The sequence below is a fragment of the Dipodomys merriami genome, unplaced genomic scaffold (assembly GCF_024711535.1).
Source record: "Dipodomys merriami isolate MVZ:Mamm:240054 unplaced genomic scaffold, mDipMer1.0.p SCAF_644, whole genome shotgun sequence".
Lineage (NCBI taxonomy): Eukaryota > Metazoa > Chordata > Mammalia > Rodentia > Heteromyidae > Dipodomys > Dipodomys merriami.
Genome location: NW_027206229.1, coordinates 417,537 through 431,391, shown reverse-complemented (window position 1 = coordinate 431,391; position 13,855 = coordinate 417,537). Strand labels below are relative to the sequence as shown.

The 13,855-nt window shown below is 52.3% G+C and overlaps 1 protein-coding gene across 4 annotated transcripts; it reads right to left on the bottom strand.

Annotated features, from left to right (window-relative positions):
- Positions 1-3,421: 3,421 nt before the first annotated feature.
- On the bottom strand, positions 3,422-13,639 carry LOC138815511 (AP-4 complex accessory subunit RUSC1-like). Of its 4 annotated transcripts, XM_070004964.1 has the most exons (11): positions 13,524-13,632; positions 11,391-12,835; positions 10,705-11,115; positions 9,667-9,765; positions 9,447-9,523; positions 9,153-9,327; positions 8,976-9,081; positions 8,776-8,822; positions 7,173-7,725; positions 6,236-6,358; positions 3,422-4,125 (listed from the first exon to the last, which is right to left on the bottom strand). In XM_070004964.1, the coding sequence occupies exons 2-11, from the start codon at positions 12,751-12,753 to the stop codon at positions 3,957-3,959; spliced, it is 3,123 nt and encodes a 1,040-aa protein (XP_069861065.1). In that variant the 5' UTR covers positions 12,754-12,835; positions 13,524-13,632; the 3' UTR covers positions 3,422-3,956. The 4 variants fall into 4 exon arrangements, with proteins under 4 accessions (XP_069861065.1, XP_069861066.1, XP_069861068.1 ...); XM_070004965.1 differs by lacking the exon at positions 10,705-11,115 and having other exon boundaries at positions 13,524-13,629; XM_070004967.1 differs by lacking the exons at positions 10,705-11,115; positions 11,391-12,835; positions 13,524-13,632 and adding an exon at positions 10,007-10,567.
- Positions 13,640-13,855: the final 216 nt, after the last annotated feature.

Below are 13,855 nucleotides of genomic sequence, written 5' to 3'. Positions count from 1 at the left end.
GGTGAGCTTGCTATTTTTTCTCCTCTTTCCTACCTTTATCTTCCAGCATCTTTTCAACATCCTGTTTCCAAGGGAATCTCTCTGAAACCATATTACTAGCATCCTTGGGCCCCATATGAGCTCACTCAACAGTGTGTCCTACTATATAAAGTAATTTCTTCAGTTCTAGGATTTGTCTCTTTGGTTCCAGCAGTTTTTCAAACATGGCAAACTACTCTGCACATTCATCCTTTGACCATATGTCCTTAACAACCTCTAAAGATAGCAATAACTTCCACTGAACTGCACACCAAACCTAGGAGCCTCTTTCCCCTTCTCCCACTTTTTTTTGTGCCACCCTGGGGCTTGAACTCAAGATCTGGGCTCTGTCCCTGACCTGCTTTTGCTCCAGGCTAGCACCCTACCACTTGAGCCACAGTTTTTTTTTTTTTTTTCAGCTTTTTCTGAGTAGTTTACTGGAGATAGAGTCATACACAGGTGTTGGTGGATCAACCTGTAACTACTAAAGAGGGTGAGATCTAAGGATTGTGGTGCAAAGCCAACCTGAGACTTTTTTTTTTTTTTTGCCTGAGTAGGATTACAGGCATGAGCCACTGGCTGTCTTTTTAATTTCCTTAATGGTTGGTATCTATTAGAAGTATTCTGTTCTAGAAATACTAATTTTGTAAAGTCTTAAGTTTTGCTCTATCTCATGTTCTACAAAGATGTCCCATCTTCTCAGGGCTGAGAACCATTAGGCTGTGACTACAAATTCCACAGCAAGCCAAATCACATTGATGTCCTAACAGTGTTGTGAGTCTCCTTGTATTTAGAATTACCTACTGTGAAGCCAAGCACATACAGGGATCAGAAGCAGGAGAAATAGGCTATATTACGGAAAATGACAGCCATTATCCATGTAAATGTTCGAAATCATGGCTCCCAAGACTACACTGCAGATGCCTGAGAAATATTTGTCCTAATGTCAAAGCGATAGCAGTCTTCTGTTTACCACCACATAGCTTTAGACATGAAAACATAACTTCTTTTGTGGTAGTAATCTGCAGATAAGCTAAATTAAATACAAACCCCCAGAACCCTTTAACGATATAACAGGCGGGGCTGGGAAGGTGGCTCAGTGGTAGAGCGCTTGCCTTGCATTCATGAGGCCCTGGGTTTGATTCCTCAGCACCACATAAGCAAAAGAAAAAACCAGAAGTGGTGCTGTGGCTCAAGTGGTAGAGCACTAACCTTGAGCTGAAGAGCTGAGGGACAGCGCCCAGGCCCAGAGTTCAGGCCCCATGATGGGATCAAAAAAAAAAAAAAGGATGTAACAGGAGCCAGATGCCAGTGGCTCACACCTGTAATCCTAGCTACTCAGGAGTCTGAGATGTGAAGAAAGCAGTTCAAAGCCATCCCAGGTAGAAAAGTCCCTGTAAAACTCATCTCCCATTAACCACTCAAAACCAGCAATCAGCTGGGAAAAAAAGGCTAGTGACTCATGTCTAAACTCATGTCTAGTTACTCAGAAGGCTGAGATCTAAAGATCAAGATTGGAAGCCAGAACTGGATGCAAAGCTCAAATGCAGAGCACTAACCATGAGCAAAGAAGCCAAGCTAGAGCACAAAAATCATGTAACAAGACTGAAAGCATGGCTGTGGTGGTAGAGCAAACACAAGACCCTGAGTTCAAACCCCAGTACTCAAGCTACCCAAAAAAATGTGTAGCGTGTGTGTAATTTTATACATGTGTGTATATATAAAATGCGGAGGCCCTCACAGAATAGTTGGGAAAACATCACCCTAAAAAACATCTGAAATGCAAACTGGTCTAAAGTTGGAAGAGCAGCTAAACATGAGACAAAATTAAAGCAGTTTTGAACAATAGCCAGGAATGGGAAACACCAGCCGCAAGAAATGACAGGCAATTGAGTCTTAAAAAGGTTTGCTCCTGAGCCAGGCGCAGGTGGCTCTCGCCTGTAATCCAAGCTACTCAGGAGGCTGAGATCTGAGGATCGTGGTTCAAAACCAGGCAGAAAAGTCTGAGACTCATTTCCAATAAACCACTAGAAAACAGGAAGTAGCTCTGTGGTTCAAGTGGTAGAGTGCTAGCCTTGAGCTGAAGAGCTGAGGGACAGTTTCAAGCCAACCAGAAAATAAAGGTTTGTGGGGCTGGGAAGGTGGCTCAGTGCTAGAGCGCTTGCCTTGCATGAGGCCCTGGGTTTGATTGCTCAGCACCACATAAGCAAAAAGAAAAAAGCCAGAAGTGGCGCTGTGGCTCAAGTGGTAGAGCGCTAGCCTTGAGCTGAAGAGCTGAGGGACAGTGCCCAAGCCCAGAGCTCAGGCCCCACGACCGGACCCCCCCAAAAAATAAAGTTTTGCTCCTACATCCAGAGCTGCATATCTAAATTTGGGGGGATTTTGTTTTGTGCCAGTCCTGGAGCTCCAAGGCTTGGGCATGGTCTCGGGGCTTCTTTTGCCCAAGACTAGCATTCTACTACCTGAGCCACAGAGCCACTTTCAGCTTTTTGTTTATGTGGTACTGAGGAATCAAACCCAGGTCTCCGAGCATGCTAGACATGCACTCTACCACTGAGCCACATTCCCAGCTCCCAAATCTAAGATTTTTAAAAATTTTTTTTTTGGGGTCCGGTCGTGGGGCCTGAACTCTGGGCCTGGGCGCTGTCCCTCAGCTCTTCAGCTCAAGGCTAGCACTCTACCACTTGAGCCACAGCGCCACTGCTGGCTTTTTTCTTTTTGCTTATGTGGTGCTGAGGAATTGAACCCAGGGCCTCAGGCATGCAAGGCAAGCACTCTACCACTGAGCCACCTTCCCAGCCCCCCAAATCTAAGATTTTCACCTCAAAGTTTCTCTTCTGGTTCCCAAAGATAAAGGAAAAGTCCTTTGACTTCATAGGTCTCCATGTCTCCCTAACGTTCCTGCTGTATAATTTCCTATTCTAACCTGATTATAGACAACCCATTCTGGTGTCTCCCAACCCCATTGTCAAACCCTGTAACATGGTAGCTCTTATTATTTCAAAAGAAATTCTACCAACTCATAACAGTAATAGACGCAAGTTATTTTGCTTTTACTTAAAATTATAGCAGAGTGGCAATACTAAGTAGAACAGGATCACTTCTTGCATATCTAATCCTTCACCTCAGAATCCAATGAATCTATTGAATACTACTTCAAAGTTTACATTTCCCTTCTCTCATATTTACTCAGGCTATCAGTCTAACAGAACAAAGCAAGTCTCAGCAGAGAAAGCAGTTGTGACATTTCATGCACCAAGCAGAGTCCATTTACCCATTCTTCAGGGAACATTCAATGCACCTGGACTAGGAAGATACTATGTGGTATTTCCTGGTACAAGGATGTTCCTCCCCTCCCCCATAAGCCTGTGTCATCAAACCCACAGTGTCATATACACACACATTCAACTCCCATACTTTATTGGGACAGAGGAGAGAGGCAGACCAACACCATAGGTCCACCTTCCAGGGGTGTTGAGGTTTAAAGAATTCAGCACCTAGCACAGCATGAGTACATCATAAATACAGGCAACAAAGGATGAGCAGAATGGGAAAGGAGTCCCTACAGAGAAAGGAGACTACAGGCCCTTTTAGGCTTGGGGGCCAAGGCATATACTGCACTGGCACAGGCCACTTTAGGGATGAAGAAGATTGAGGAGGGCTAGATCCTAGTTCGCAGATACACGGATGGAAAAAGGAAAAGGGTGCATAGAGGGGATTCCTTTATATATATCTGGGAGAGTAAATCTGACCTTAACAGGTCAGTATGAAGGGAAGAAGGAAAATTTAAATATTAGAAGTAAATGTGGGAAGAAATACCATTTTGCAGACAGGAAAAAAATGCTTCTGGGATGGTTAAATTACATATTATGTGTTCATGGGCCGTTCCAGTCCCAGCTAACAGAAGGGGAACACAAGGAAAGAAAAGGAGCCTGGGCCTAGAGAACAAGGGAGGTGTATCCCACTGGCACCAGCCCTTCCACACCATCCCGCCCGCAGCGGAGCCAGTCTTCATCCACTGTTGTGATCACACGCATCACTTCCCCACGCCGGAAACTCAGCTGGCCAGGTCCTGCAGCAGTGTGGTCACAGAGAGCCCGAACCGCCCTAAGGGGAGCCAAAGGAAAACACTGGAATTAAGATAGGTGTGGTGCCCGGCTGTTCCTGGGATTCACCCTTCAACTTCATAGAGTGATCCTGTGATTCAGCTGGGCTTCAGAAGGACCATGGGTGCCATCTGCATCTGGCAATGTGTTGATCCTCTCAACTGCTTATTTGCACTTTATTTTGATACTTCATAAACTAATGCAAACTACTTTAAAAAAAAAATTGGGGGCCAATCCTGGGTCTTGAATTCAGGGCTGGGCTTGAGCTTTTTCTCTGAAGGCTAGCACTCTACCACCTGAGCCAGAGTGCCACTTCCAGCTTTTGCTGAGTAGTTTATTGAAGTCTCAGGGACTTTCCTGCCAGGATAGCTTTGAACAGCGATCCTCAGATCCCAACCAGAGTAGCTAGGATTACAGATATAAGCCACCAGAGCTCACTTTCACTCAGTTGCTCCTGGCTAACTCAGGCATCTCAATCCTCACATCCAGTCACTGAAGCTTGTCAGATATTTGTTATCACCCACTGCTCCATCTAGTCTCTCCAACTCAATTTCCAACATCCTAGTTTAATCCACTAGCCTCTCTAGATGACTGTGAATAAGCACCTAGTTTCCATGAGTTTCTCGTGGTCACCACCCCCACCTACACTCATTCTCACAGAGCAATCGCAGATCTTTCTAAAGCACAAGTAAGCACATCATGGATAAAGCTCAGATCCCTTGCTGGACCACTGACCCCTCCATATACTTAAACTTAGTCTTCCCTGCCTTTACCTTCCATTCTTCCTATCAGATGAACACCCTTACTCTATCACTGAGTTTCCTCAGTCCCTAAGCCTGATGACATGGTCCCAAAGGGGTTGGCCTCCCTTTCCTAGTTTTTACCATACTAAGTTGTAATTGTTCCTTATTCATTGATATCTCCACTGGACTCTTAAGTTCCTTGAGAGCAAAACTCTGGTATGTTGACTTTTATATTCCCTCCCCGGCATGGTTGGCAAATAGTACCTTAAATGCACTTCATGAATGAAAGATTGAGAAGCTTAATTCAATGGAGTGAGAAAAACCAAAAGAAACTATCCCAAAGGAGAAGTTGCCCCTGGTGCCAAAATTGTGTGAGTCTCCACTAAAGGGACACACAATCCTTCACTGTACACATACCTGTTATATGTCAAATGCTTTTTAACAATATGTTTAACCAAGTACAGTGGCACATTTGTAATTCCAGCACTCACAAGGCTACGGGAGGAGGAGGATGAGTTTGAGTCCAGCCTGTCTCAAAATGCCAAAAATAAATGTTTAATCTTCACAGTAATCGTAACTGAGGTATTATAAGTTTTCTCTCTCCCTGGTTTTTGTTGTTGTTGTTGTTGGTTGTGGGGCCTGAACTCTGAGCCTGGGTGCTGTCCCTCAGCTCTTCAGCTCCAAGCTAGCACTCTACCACTTGAGTCACAGCGCCACTTCCCGGCTTTTTTTGCATATGTGGTGCTGAGGAATCGAACCCAGGGCCTCATGCATGCAAGGCAAGCGCTCTACCACTGAGCCACCTTCCCAACCCCTCTCCCTATTCGTGAACCAGAGTCTTACAGTGTAGTCCAGGCTGTTATCAAACTCAGGATCTTCCTGCCTTAGCCTCCTGCGTGCTAGGATTAGGGACATGTGCCACCACACCTGACACCCACTTTTTACAGAGGAAAGAAATGAAGGCTTTGGAAAATAATTGCCACACAGTAATAACTAGGAAAGATGAAAAGTAAACTAAGCAGTCTTAAATTTTAAGCCCAGAATCTTTTTTTTTTTTTTTTTTTTGGGTCCAGTGATGGGGTCTGAACTCTGGGCCTGGCGCTGTCCCTCAGCTCTTCAGCTCAAGGCTAGCACTCTACCACTTGAGCCACAGCCCCACTTCTGGCTTTTTTTCTTTTTGCTTATGTGGTGCTGAGGAATCAAACCCAGGGCCTCAGGCATGCAAGGCAAGCGCTCTACCACTGAGCCACCTTCCCAGCCCAAGCCTAGAATCTTTTACACTATCCTCTGTCCACTCTGCAAACACTGAAACACACAAATAGAACCAAACACACAGTTACACAGAGGTACATTCTTCCCAGCCCTTACCTATGGGCCTGAACTGTGCTAGCTGTTGAGGCCACAAGCTCTTCAGGAGGAGTTTCAGGAGGTGTCCCTCGCTTCACCAGAGCCAATACACTCACTGTTGGGGGCAGCCAGCTAGATGGTCTCCTGAAGGAAAAGATAATAGGGTCACAGAGGTAACCCACCTCCAGAAAAAAACAAACAGGGCTTTGGAGGGAGAAAAGCTGAAGGCCCTGACTGGTTCTAAGTAGATCAAGAGTTGTTCACTGCTGAAGGCCCAGCGGCAGCAGGAGGACACAGGAAAATGATAACAAAGTTGGACAACACCCATAAACATGAAACCTATGGAATCAGCAATGCCTAAGTGTACTGACTCAGACTCAAGTAATCTCTAGAGAATACCTTAAGTCATTAAAGAGACCAATGGGTCAACCCCTAGAACAAAGGTCAGCAACTTTTCTTGCCTTTTTTTTTTTTTTGTCAGTTGTGGGGCTTGAACTCAGGGCCTGAGAGCTGTCTCTGAGCCTCTCTATGCTTAAGGCTAGCGCTCTACCAATTGAGCCAGAGCACTACTTCCAGTTTTTGAGAGGTTAATTGAAGGTAAGAGTCTCATGAGGACTTTTCTGCCAGGCCAGCTTCGAATAGCAATCCTCAGCTCTCAGCCTCCTGAATGGACAGTATTACAGGCATGAACCACTGGTGCCCAGCCTTTTATTTCTTTTTAAAGACCCAGATAGTATATATTTTCAAGTATTAGGCAGGAGATAAAATTAGGAACATTGTACAGGTACTCATATAACCACTACAATGTAGCCATCTAATAGCAACCATTTTTTGAATCCAGATTTTTAAGGAAAAAACCCTCTTACCTAAAGGATCATGAGTCTCTAGTTTTTCAAATGAGGCTACTAAATTCTGAGAGGGAGCAGAAGGTCATAGAAGGGACAAGATACCCCCACACCTGGATTTAAAGGCTCCACTCTCAGCTTCTGTGAGGCCTCCAGGTACGCCGAAGAGTCTCCCCAGCCACACGCCTCTTCCTGGCGCTGCTTGCTCTGCTGGCAGAGGTCTCTCCTGTGTACTCTCAGCTACAGTTTCATGATTCCTGGGTCCCCCCCACCGGGGCAGAGGGAAGCCCTGAGTCCCCCCTGAGGCATAGACCCGAGAGGCCTGCGTCAACTGTTCCCACCAGCTGCCTGATGTGGGAGCATTTGAGGCAGCTGAAGGGTCAGGAGCAGCCTCCCCAGCAGACCCCCGGAAACTCTGGGCCAGCCGGCCCCCCCAGTGCAACATGGCCTGCACAGTCTGCTGCAGGGCTGGAGGTGGGCCTGGAGGGGCAGGGGCCTGGGATGGGCCCAGGGGCAGGTGGTGGTGATGCTCAAAGAGCAGGTCCAGATGGAAGGTGAGCACCGACAAGGGCTGCAGCAGGAGTAACAACTCTGTTGACAAGGATGGGCAGCCTCCCCTTGCCAAGGAGAGGAATCCTGTGGGCAGATACAGGAGGGACAGCAAGCCTGGAGGGGGAAAAAAAATAAACAGCTCAGCATAAGTCCCTGCTCTGAGCCCAGGCTTAGAGGACCTCTTCCCAAGCCTTACTATGTAGGGAAAAAAGCAGACAGATGGGACAATAGAACTGACAGACACATTCCTATCCATGTAGAACCATGACCTCCAGAGAGAGATACAAGGAAAGTAACTGGTAGCAACTAAGTTTCAGTATAAGCCAGCCCCCAGTGGTGGCTTGTAATCCTAGCGACTCAGGAGGCTGAGATCTGAGGATAGAGGTTCAAAGCCAGCCCAGGCAGGAAAAACTGTGAAACTCATATCTCCAATAAACCACCAAAAAACTGGAAGTGGCACTATGGCTCAACTGGTAGGGCACTAGCCTTGAGCTGAAAAATGGAGGGACAGTGCTCAAGCTGAGTTCAAGCCCCATGACTGACAAAAAGCAAACAACAACAACAAAACAAAACTAAGTATCAGCCGGGTGCCGGTGGCTCACGCCTGTAATCCTAGCTACTCAGAAGGCTGAAATCTGAGAATCATGATTCAAAGCCAGCCCCGGCAGGAAAGACTGTGAGATTCCTATCTCTAATAAACCACTAGAAAACCAGAAGTGGTGCTGTAGCTCAAGTGGTAGAGCGCTCGCCTTGAGCTGAAGAGCTGAAGGACAGCGCCCAGGCCCAGAGTTCAAGCCCCACAACCGGCAAAAGAAAAAAAAGAGTGAGAGCTGATCTGTCTGAGCAGACAGGCCCCACTGAGGAATGAAAATGAGAAATCAGGAGGGACAAGGAAGCCTATTCTAGGAGGAAAGGCCTGAGTAGGGTCCTGGGGCAAAGAGAACCAGACAGTAAGAATGTTAACAGTCTTGGACCACAGGCAGATGAAGGAAGAAGGTTCAAATTACCCAAAGATTTAAGTCTTTCCTCCCAAGAGCAATGGGACCCCACAGAAAAGCTTTAAGGTAAAGAGTAATAAGATCTTCTGGCATCAGTGAGAATTAATAAAAGAGATCCCTTCCTTTCCTTCTCTCCTAACCCCAAAACCCCACCTAACTCTCTGACCTGCATCTTCCTGGAGACTGGAAAACCACAGCTCCAACTGCTTGGTGCTGGAAGAGAAAAGAGGGAAAAAAAGGTCAGGAAGGTGGAGGACTTTATAGACTGCTAGGTGGGGGATAAAGCATAAAACTGGAAGAAGGAAGGGCTTCTCTGGAAGAGAATGTTCCATGGCTCCATGAGGTCATGACTAGAAGGCCACTCACTTGAGGAGGCCAAGGATGAAGGCATGGAAGCGACTGCGGCTGCTGCTCAGCTGGGCCAGGCGGCTGACCTGGCTATACAGTGATCCCAGGGAAGGGCTGCTGGAGCCTGAGGACAGGGAAGGAGGTCAGCCAGGGCCCAACCCTGCTCCAGCAGGGTCCCACACCCTCGGGGCTCACCTGGCTTCACGGATGCCTCCACCACGCTCCAGGGGCTGCTCCGACGCTGTCCAGTGATAAGATCTTTCCGGAAAGGCTTCAACCCATCTGCCACCAGGGCGTGGAGAGCAGGGCAGAGGGTGGTCAGCACTAAGTGCCCCACATCAGGGCTCAGCCGGCTATCCCCCAACTGGGCCTAGAGACAGGGCAACGCAAATGAATCCAAAGATACATCTTAGCCATGGCCCACTAAATATTTCCTTACCCCAGAGCTATATTAAGCTCCAAATCCCAACATCCTCCAGCCATCTTCACCTTCTGAACCAAGTTCCGGGCAGCTCCAAAGTGCGAGATGATTTTATCCACGGAAGCACTGACGGCTATCAGGAGACCTAAGAAAGGAAAGACACATCAAAGCCGCAGGTCCCTACCCTCGACCCCATAGGGTCAAAGAACGTGGAGAGCCTGGCGGGTTTATGGAGTGTGAGCCTTAAAGCCCCTAGGTAAGGGGCAGGAGTCAGGGTGGCCTGCCTACCTTTTTTCTGCTCCTGCAGCTGGCCAGTCCCACTCTGGGCTTCTGCCATCCACAGCCGCTGGGCCCCGGGAACACCAGAGAAAGACCAGGAACTACGAACTGGATCAGGGAGAGGAACGCAGTGACTGCTTACTTACCAAGGGTTACCCCCAGGACGCCCGGTTCCGCACATCTTCTGGGGGCTTCCGGCGTCCCTAAGCCACGAAGGGTCTTGGGCAGCAGAGCCGCAGGGAGCCTTGAGAGGCCCCACCTGGTCCCCAGAGGGGACTTGGCCACACATCCCAGCACCCGCCGCCTTCCGCCTCGATTCCCAGTGACTTCCTCAAGGCTCAGCCCCCACCTCCTCCGAGATCCAGAAGTCCTGTGGCAGCAGAGCCCGTCCGCGCTCCGCCCCGCCCCGCCAGCAGAGGCGGGAGATGACTGGCGAGGGGACGAGAAGCAGCCCACGCTCTGACTCAGGTGCCCCCACCCCCACCAGCCCCAGGGAACACGTGGAGGGCCTCAACCAATGGAAAGACAGACAGACGGGAATGGGAGAGTCAAAGGGAGGTGAGACCCAAAGGTCGGAAAGCTGGAAAGAGGAGACCCGGGTCGGCTCACTCTCTGGCCCCGGGAGGGCGCCAGCTCCGTCCCACGTGGGGCGGAACTTCTGAGGGCGTGGCCAGAACCCACTGGGCCAATGAGCTCCAGGGAGCTTCATCCAGACTGACGCCAGTCAAGCCCGAACTACACCAGCCGAGGGCTCTCGAGTGGGCATGGAGGCCAGGTGAGCCCGGATCCACTATACCCGGGGTGAGCTTAGAAAAAGAAGTGCTGGGCCGCGCAACGGCAAGAGCAGCAACCCTCCCTACCCCTAGCCGGCGAAGCAAGGCCAGACTCCCCAGGACTAGCCAGAGTTGAAGAGGAGGAGTTAGCCAGGCACCTCAGAGGGGGGAAAAAAACTAAAACGGAGGCTGAGCCAGGACGCAAGGGGCCTTGGAATGGGCGGGGCGACCCGCCTGAGGCGTGGCCTGCCGGGCTTGCCCGGGTCCGTCTTACGTAGCCTGGGCGCAGACGGTGGGCTCCTGGTCCAGCGAGTGGCCTTCGGCGGACGAGGTGGTGGTGGCAGCGGGGGGGCGGGCACCTGGCGGGGTGGGGAAGTCGCGGCGGGAAAGGTGCTACTTCTGGGAAAGAGCGGGGACAGCAGCAGTGCCAGCTCGGGGCTGGCCAGGCAGGGCAGGGCCCCCCGAGTAGGAGGCGAATAGGCTCCCACTGGGGACAGGCGGACAGGCAGCAACTGCTCCTCTTGGGGACTCGGCGCCCCCAACAGGCGCAGCCCAGTGCTGGGCCACCCGGCCAGCCGCGCCAGTAGCAGGGACCCAGCTGCGCCCGCGCCTCCACCCTCCAACAGGGGGCGCCCGTCGGCCGAGAACCGGAAAACCGGGGGCCGAGGGAGGAAGAGGGGACCCGCTGCAGGCAGGATTGGCGGAGCCAGGCGCAGAGGGGAAGGAGGGCAGCAGGACGGGCAGCCAGGCAAGGAGGAGCGGGAGAAAGAGGAGCAAAGAATTAGTCCTGTAACCCAGTGACCCGCCCAGCTTCCCTTTCCCGGAGCGCTCCCCGGTAGAGGGGTGGGGTGGATGGGTGACACAGAAAGGTGGGGAGACTGGAGGCGGGGTTGAAGCCGTCGGAGGCGTGGGCGAGGCCGAAGCCCAGCCCTCCTCCTGCTCGGTGTTTCCGCCTCTTACCCTCGCTGCGGGCTTGATTGACGGCCTCCTCGGGCTCCTTGGCGGCTGGGGCCTCCTCGCCAGCCGCGGGGCTGACTGCCCTGCCCTCCTCGGGAGGCGTCTCCGCGATGGGCTGCAGCCCAAGTCGGTTCTTCTTCCTCCGGGGAGGCACGGGCGGGGGCGGGGGGCGGGGCGGGACCAAGGCCCAGCCAGCGGGGGGGTCTCGAGGCGGGACTGGCGGGGGCGGGGCCCGGCTGCGAGACCTGAGTTCCTTGAAGGTGGTGACTTCCCGGGGAGCTGCCAAGGACCCGCCCAGCGTCCCGGTTGGGGGAAGCTCGGTGTCTGGAGAGAAGACTATAAGCCAGTCGCTCCGATCTTTCTTCGCCTGTGGCACTAGGGGTAACCCCGGGCCCCGCTTGCGCTTCTGAGCCAGTTCATGGAAAGACGTGATTGTCCGGTGGGGCACCGGCTCCTCGCTGACGTCACTTCTCCATTCCCCATCGATTTTCCCTGCATCTATTTTCGGGCCAGAATCAGTTTTTCCTGTGTTGGTGTTCCAACAGGAGTCGAATTTCCCGGCTTCGATTTTCCTGCTAGAGTTAGTATTTCCGTTGATTTTCCGATCCGAGTTATTGTTCTCAGAGACTTTCCACCCACCTTCTGTTTTTCCTGTGTCAATTTTCCAAATGGGGTTTATTTTCCAGCTGGGCTCTGTTTTCCCAGCGTCGATTTTCCCGTCCTCTGTCTCGAAGAGCTCGGAGGTAGGGAGATCCTGCTCCCCACTCTCTTCCTCTTCCTCCAGGCTTGGGGAAGGAAGGTCCTGGCAGGTGGTCAGGGCGTTGCAGTTCGAGTCCAAGCCAGGGCCAGGCGGAGAGGAAGCTCCGGAGCAAGAATCCGGAGAACAGCAGAAGCTGTCCGGGGAGCAAGTACCAGGGCCTGCTGAGGCCAGTGAGGAGCCCTGCTCCACAGGGACGATGCTGGGCTCAGGGTGGATGTCATCGCCAGGCAGCTCCCGAGAGTAGACTGAGATGGGGGACTCATCGGGGCTAAGATCTGAACAGGAACTGAGAGAGGAGGAGCAGCCCGGGTCGGAGGGAGAAGCCGCCCCTTCCTCCTCCTGCGAAGGGTCCTGCCGGTTTTCTAGGCTTTGCCCGTGATCCTGGCAGCACCGGCAGGGCACAGCTGGACTATTGGAGTTGGCATCCACCAGGACCCCGCTGCAGGGCCCCCTGCCCTCCTTGCCGCCGGTGTCTCCCGGGGGAGGTGGCGTGCTCAGAGGCCCCTCCCGTAGCTCTGGACGGCGGGACAAGTGCAGGCCTAGGGAGACGTGCTGGAGGTGGATGTGGTTGAGGTTGCAGAGTAAAGCTCTCTGAGGGGACAGCATGGTGCTGGCGGCGATGGAATGGCCTCCAGAGAACCAGGATTGGGCCTCTTACATCCACCTACCTGGCAACGCAGACGCAGACCTAGAAGACACGGGTGAAACCCATCCAGTGAGGCTTTGGGCCACAGAAAGGACACCGAGGTGACTGACGGCCTGGGAAGGCTCAGGCTGCTTTGGGGGATATTTAAATGAAATGCAAATCGCCATCGACTGGCCATTAGTTTCCACTGCGGTATTTGCAGGTGGAGTCGTCTGTTACCCGCCCCCCCCCTTCCCGTTCGGGAACAGAGAAGGGAGGGTCAGAGAATGCGGCTGCGCTCTGAATCTCCGTAGGGGTGCGGAGCTTGGAAGAGGATGGGGTCTGGAACAGAACCCCGAATCCTTTCCGCAGCAATTTAACCCTTGCCATCCATTCTACCACTTGCTCCCAGAGGAAGAAGCCAAAGGAAACCCCGCCCAGGTGCTGTGAAAGGAGATGAGCAAGGCGCTGGCTGGTCTGGCTCGTTCATGCGGGCAAGGGGCGGCGGAAGGAGCTTCCGTCTGGTCAGCTGCGTCCGCGGGCCGCCCCTCAAGGTCTGCAGCAGGCTCCCACCTGCCTGCGGGGTTGGGGCACCCTTACCCCACTCACAAGGGCTAGCCACCCATTCTTAACGCCTCTATCCTCCAGCCACCACCCACCCCTTCTCCATTCCGTTTTACCGCTCCCCTCTCCTGCCTCATCCCGAGGTCCTGTTCCATCCATCCACACCCACAGACCGAGCCCTCCATACCAGGGTCCTGGGACCGCTCCGGCCTAGGGATGATCAGCGGTTCCCTCGGTCCCCGCCCGGCGGGGGACAGCGCGGAGGGGAGGGGCACCTGAACAACCCACTCGCCTGCGCAGCCGCACCCCTTCACGCACGGGCGTGGCTTAACCAAGGCCCGCCCCCGGGACTTGACGTCACGCTTGTATTCCCCCCCCCACACACACACACACCAGACCCAGCTCAGTTTCAAGTCCCAAGGGGCTTCCGGCGCCAAGGCCCAGCTAGTGGTCCAGACATCGTCCAATCACCACTCATGCATTCCCCTGGCCCCTGCCACACCACCCCCAATCTGGACA

Coding starts and splice junctions, on each gene's coding strand:
- LOC138815511 (XM_070004964.1), bottom strand. CDS start 12,753: ATGCTGTCCCCTCAGAGAGCTTTACTCTGCAACCTCAACCACATCCAC. Junction 8,823..8,975: donor TTCATCCTTGGCCTCCTCAA/GTGAGTGGCCTT, acceptor TTTCTCTTCCAG/CACCAAGCAGTTGGAGCTGT. Junction 7,726..8,775: donor CAGTCTCCAGGAAGATGCAG/GTCAGAGAGTTA, acceptor TTCCCCCTCCAG/GCTTGCTGTCCCTCCTGTAT.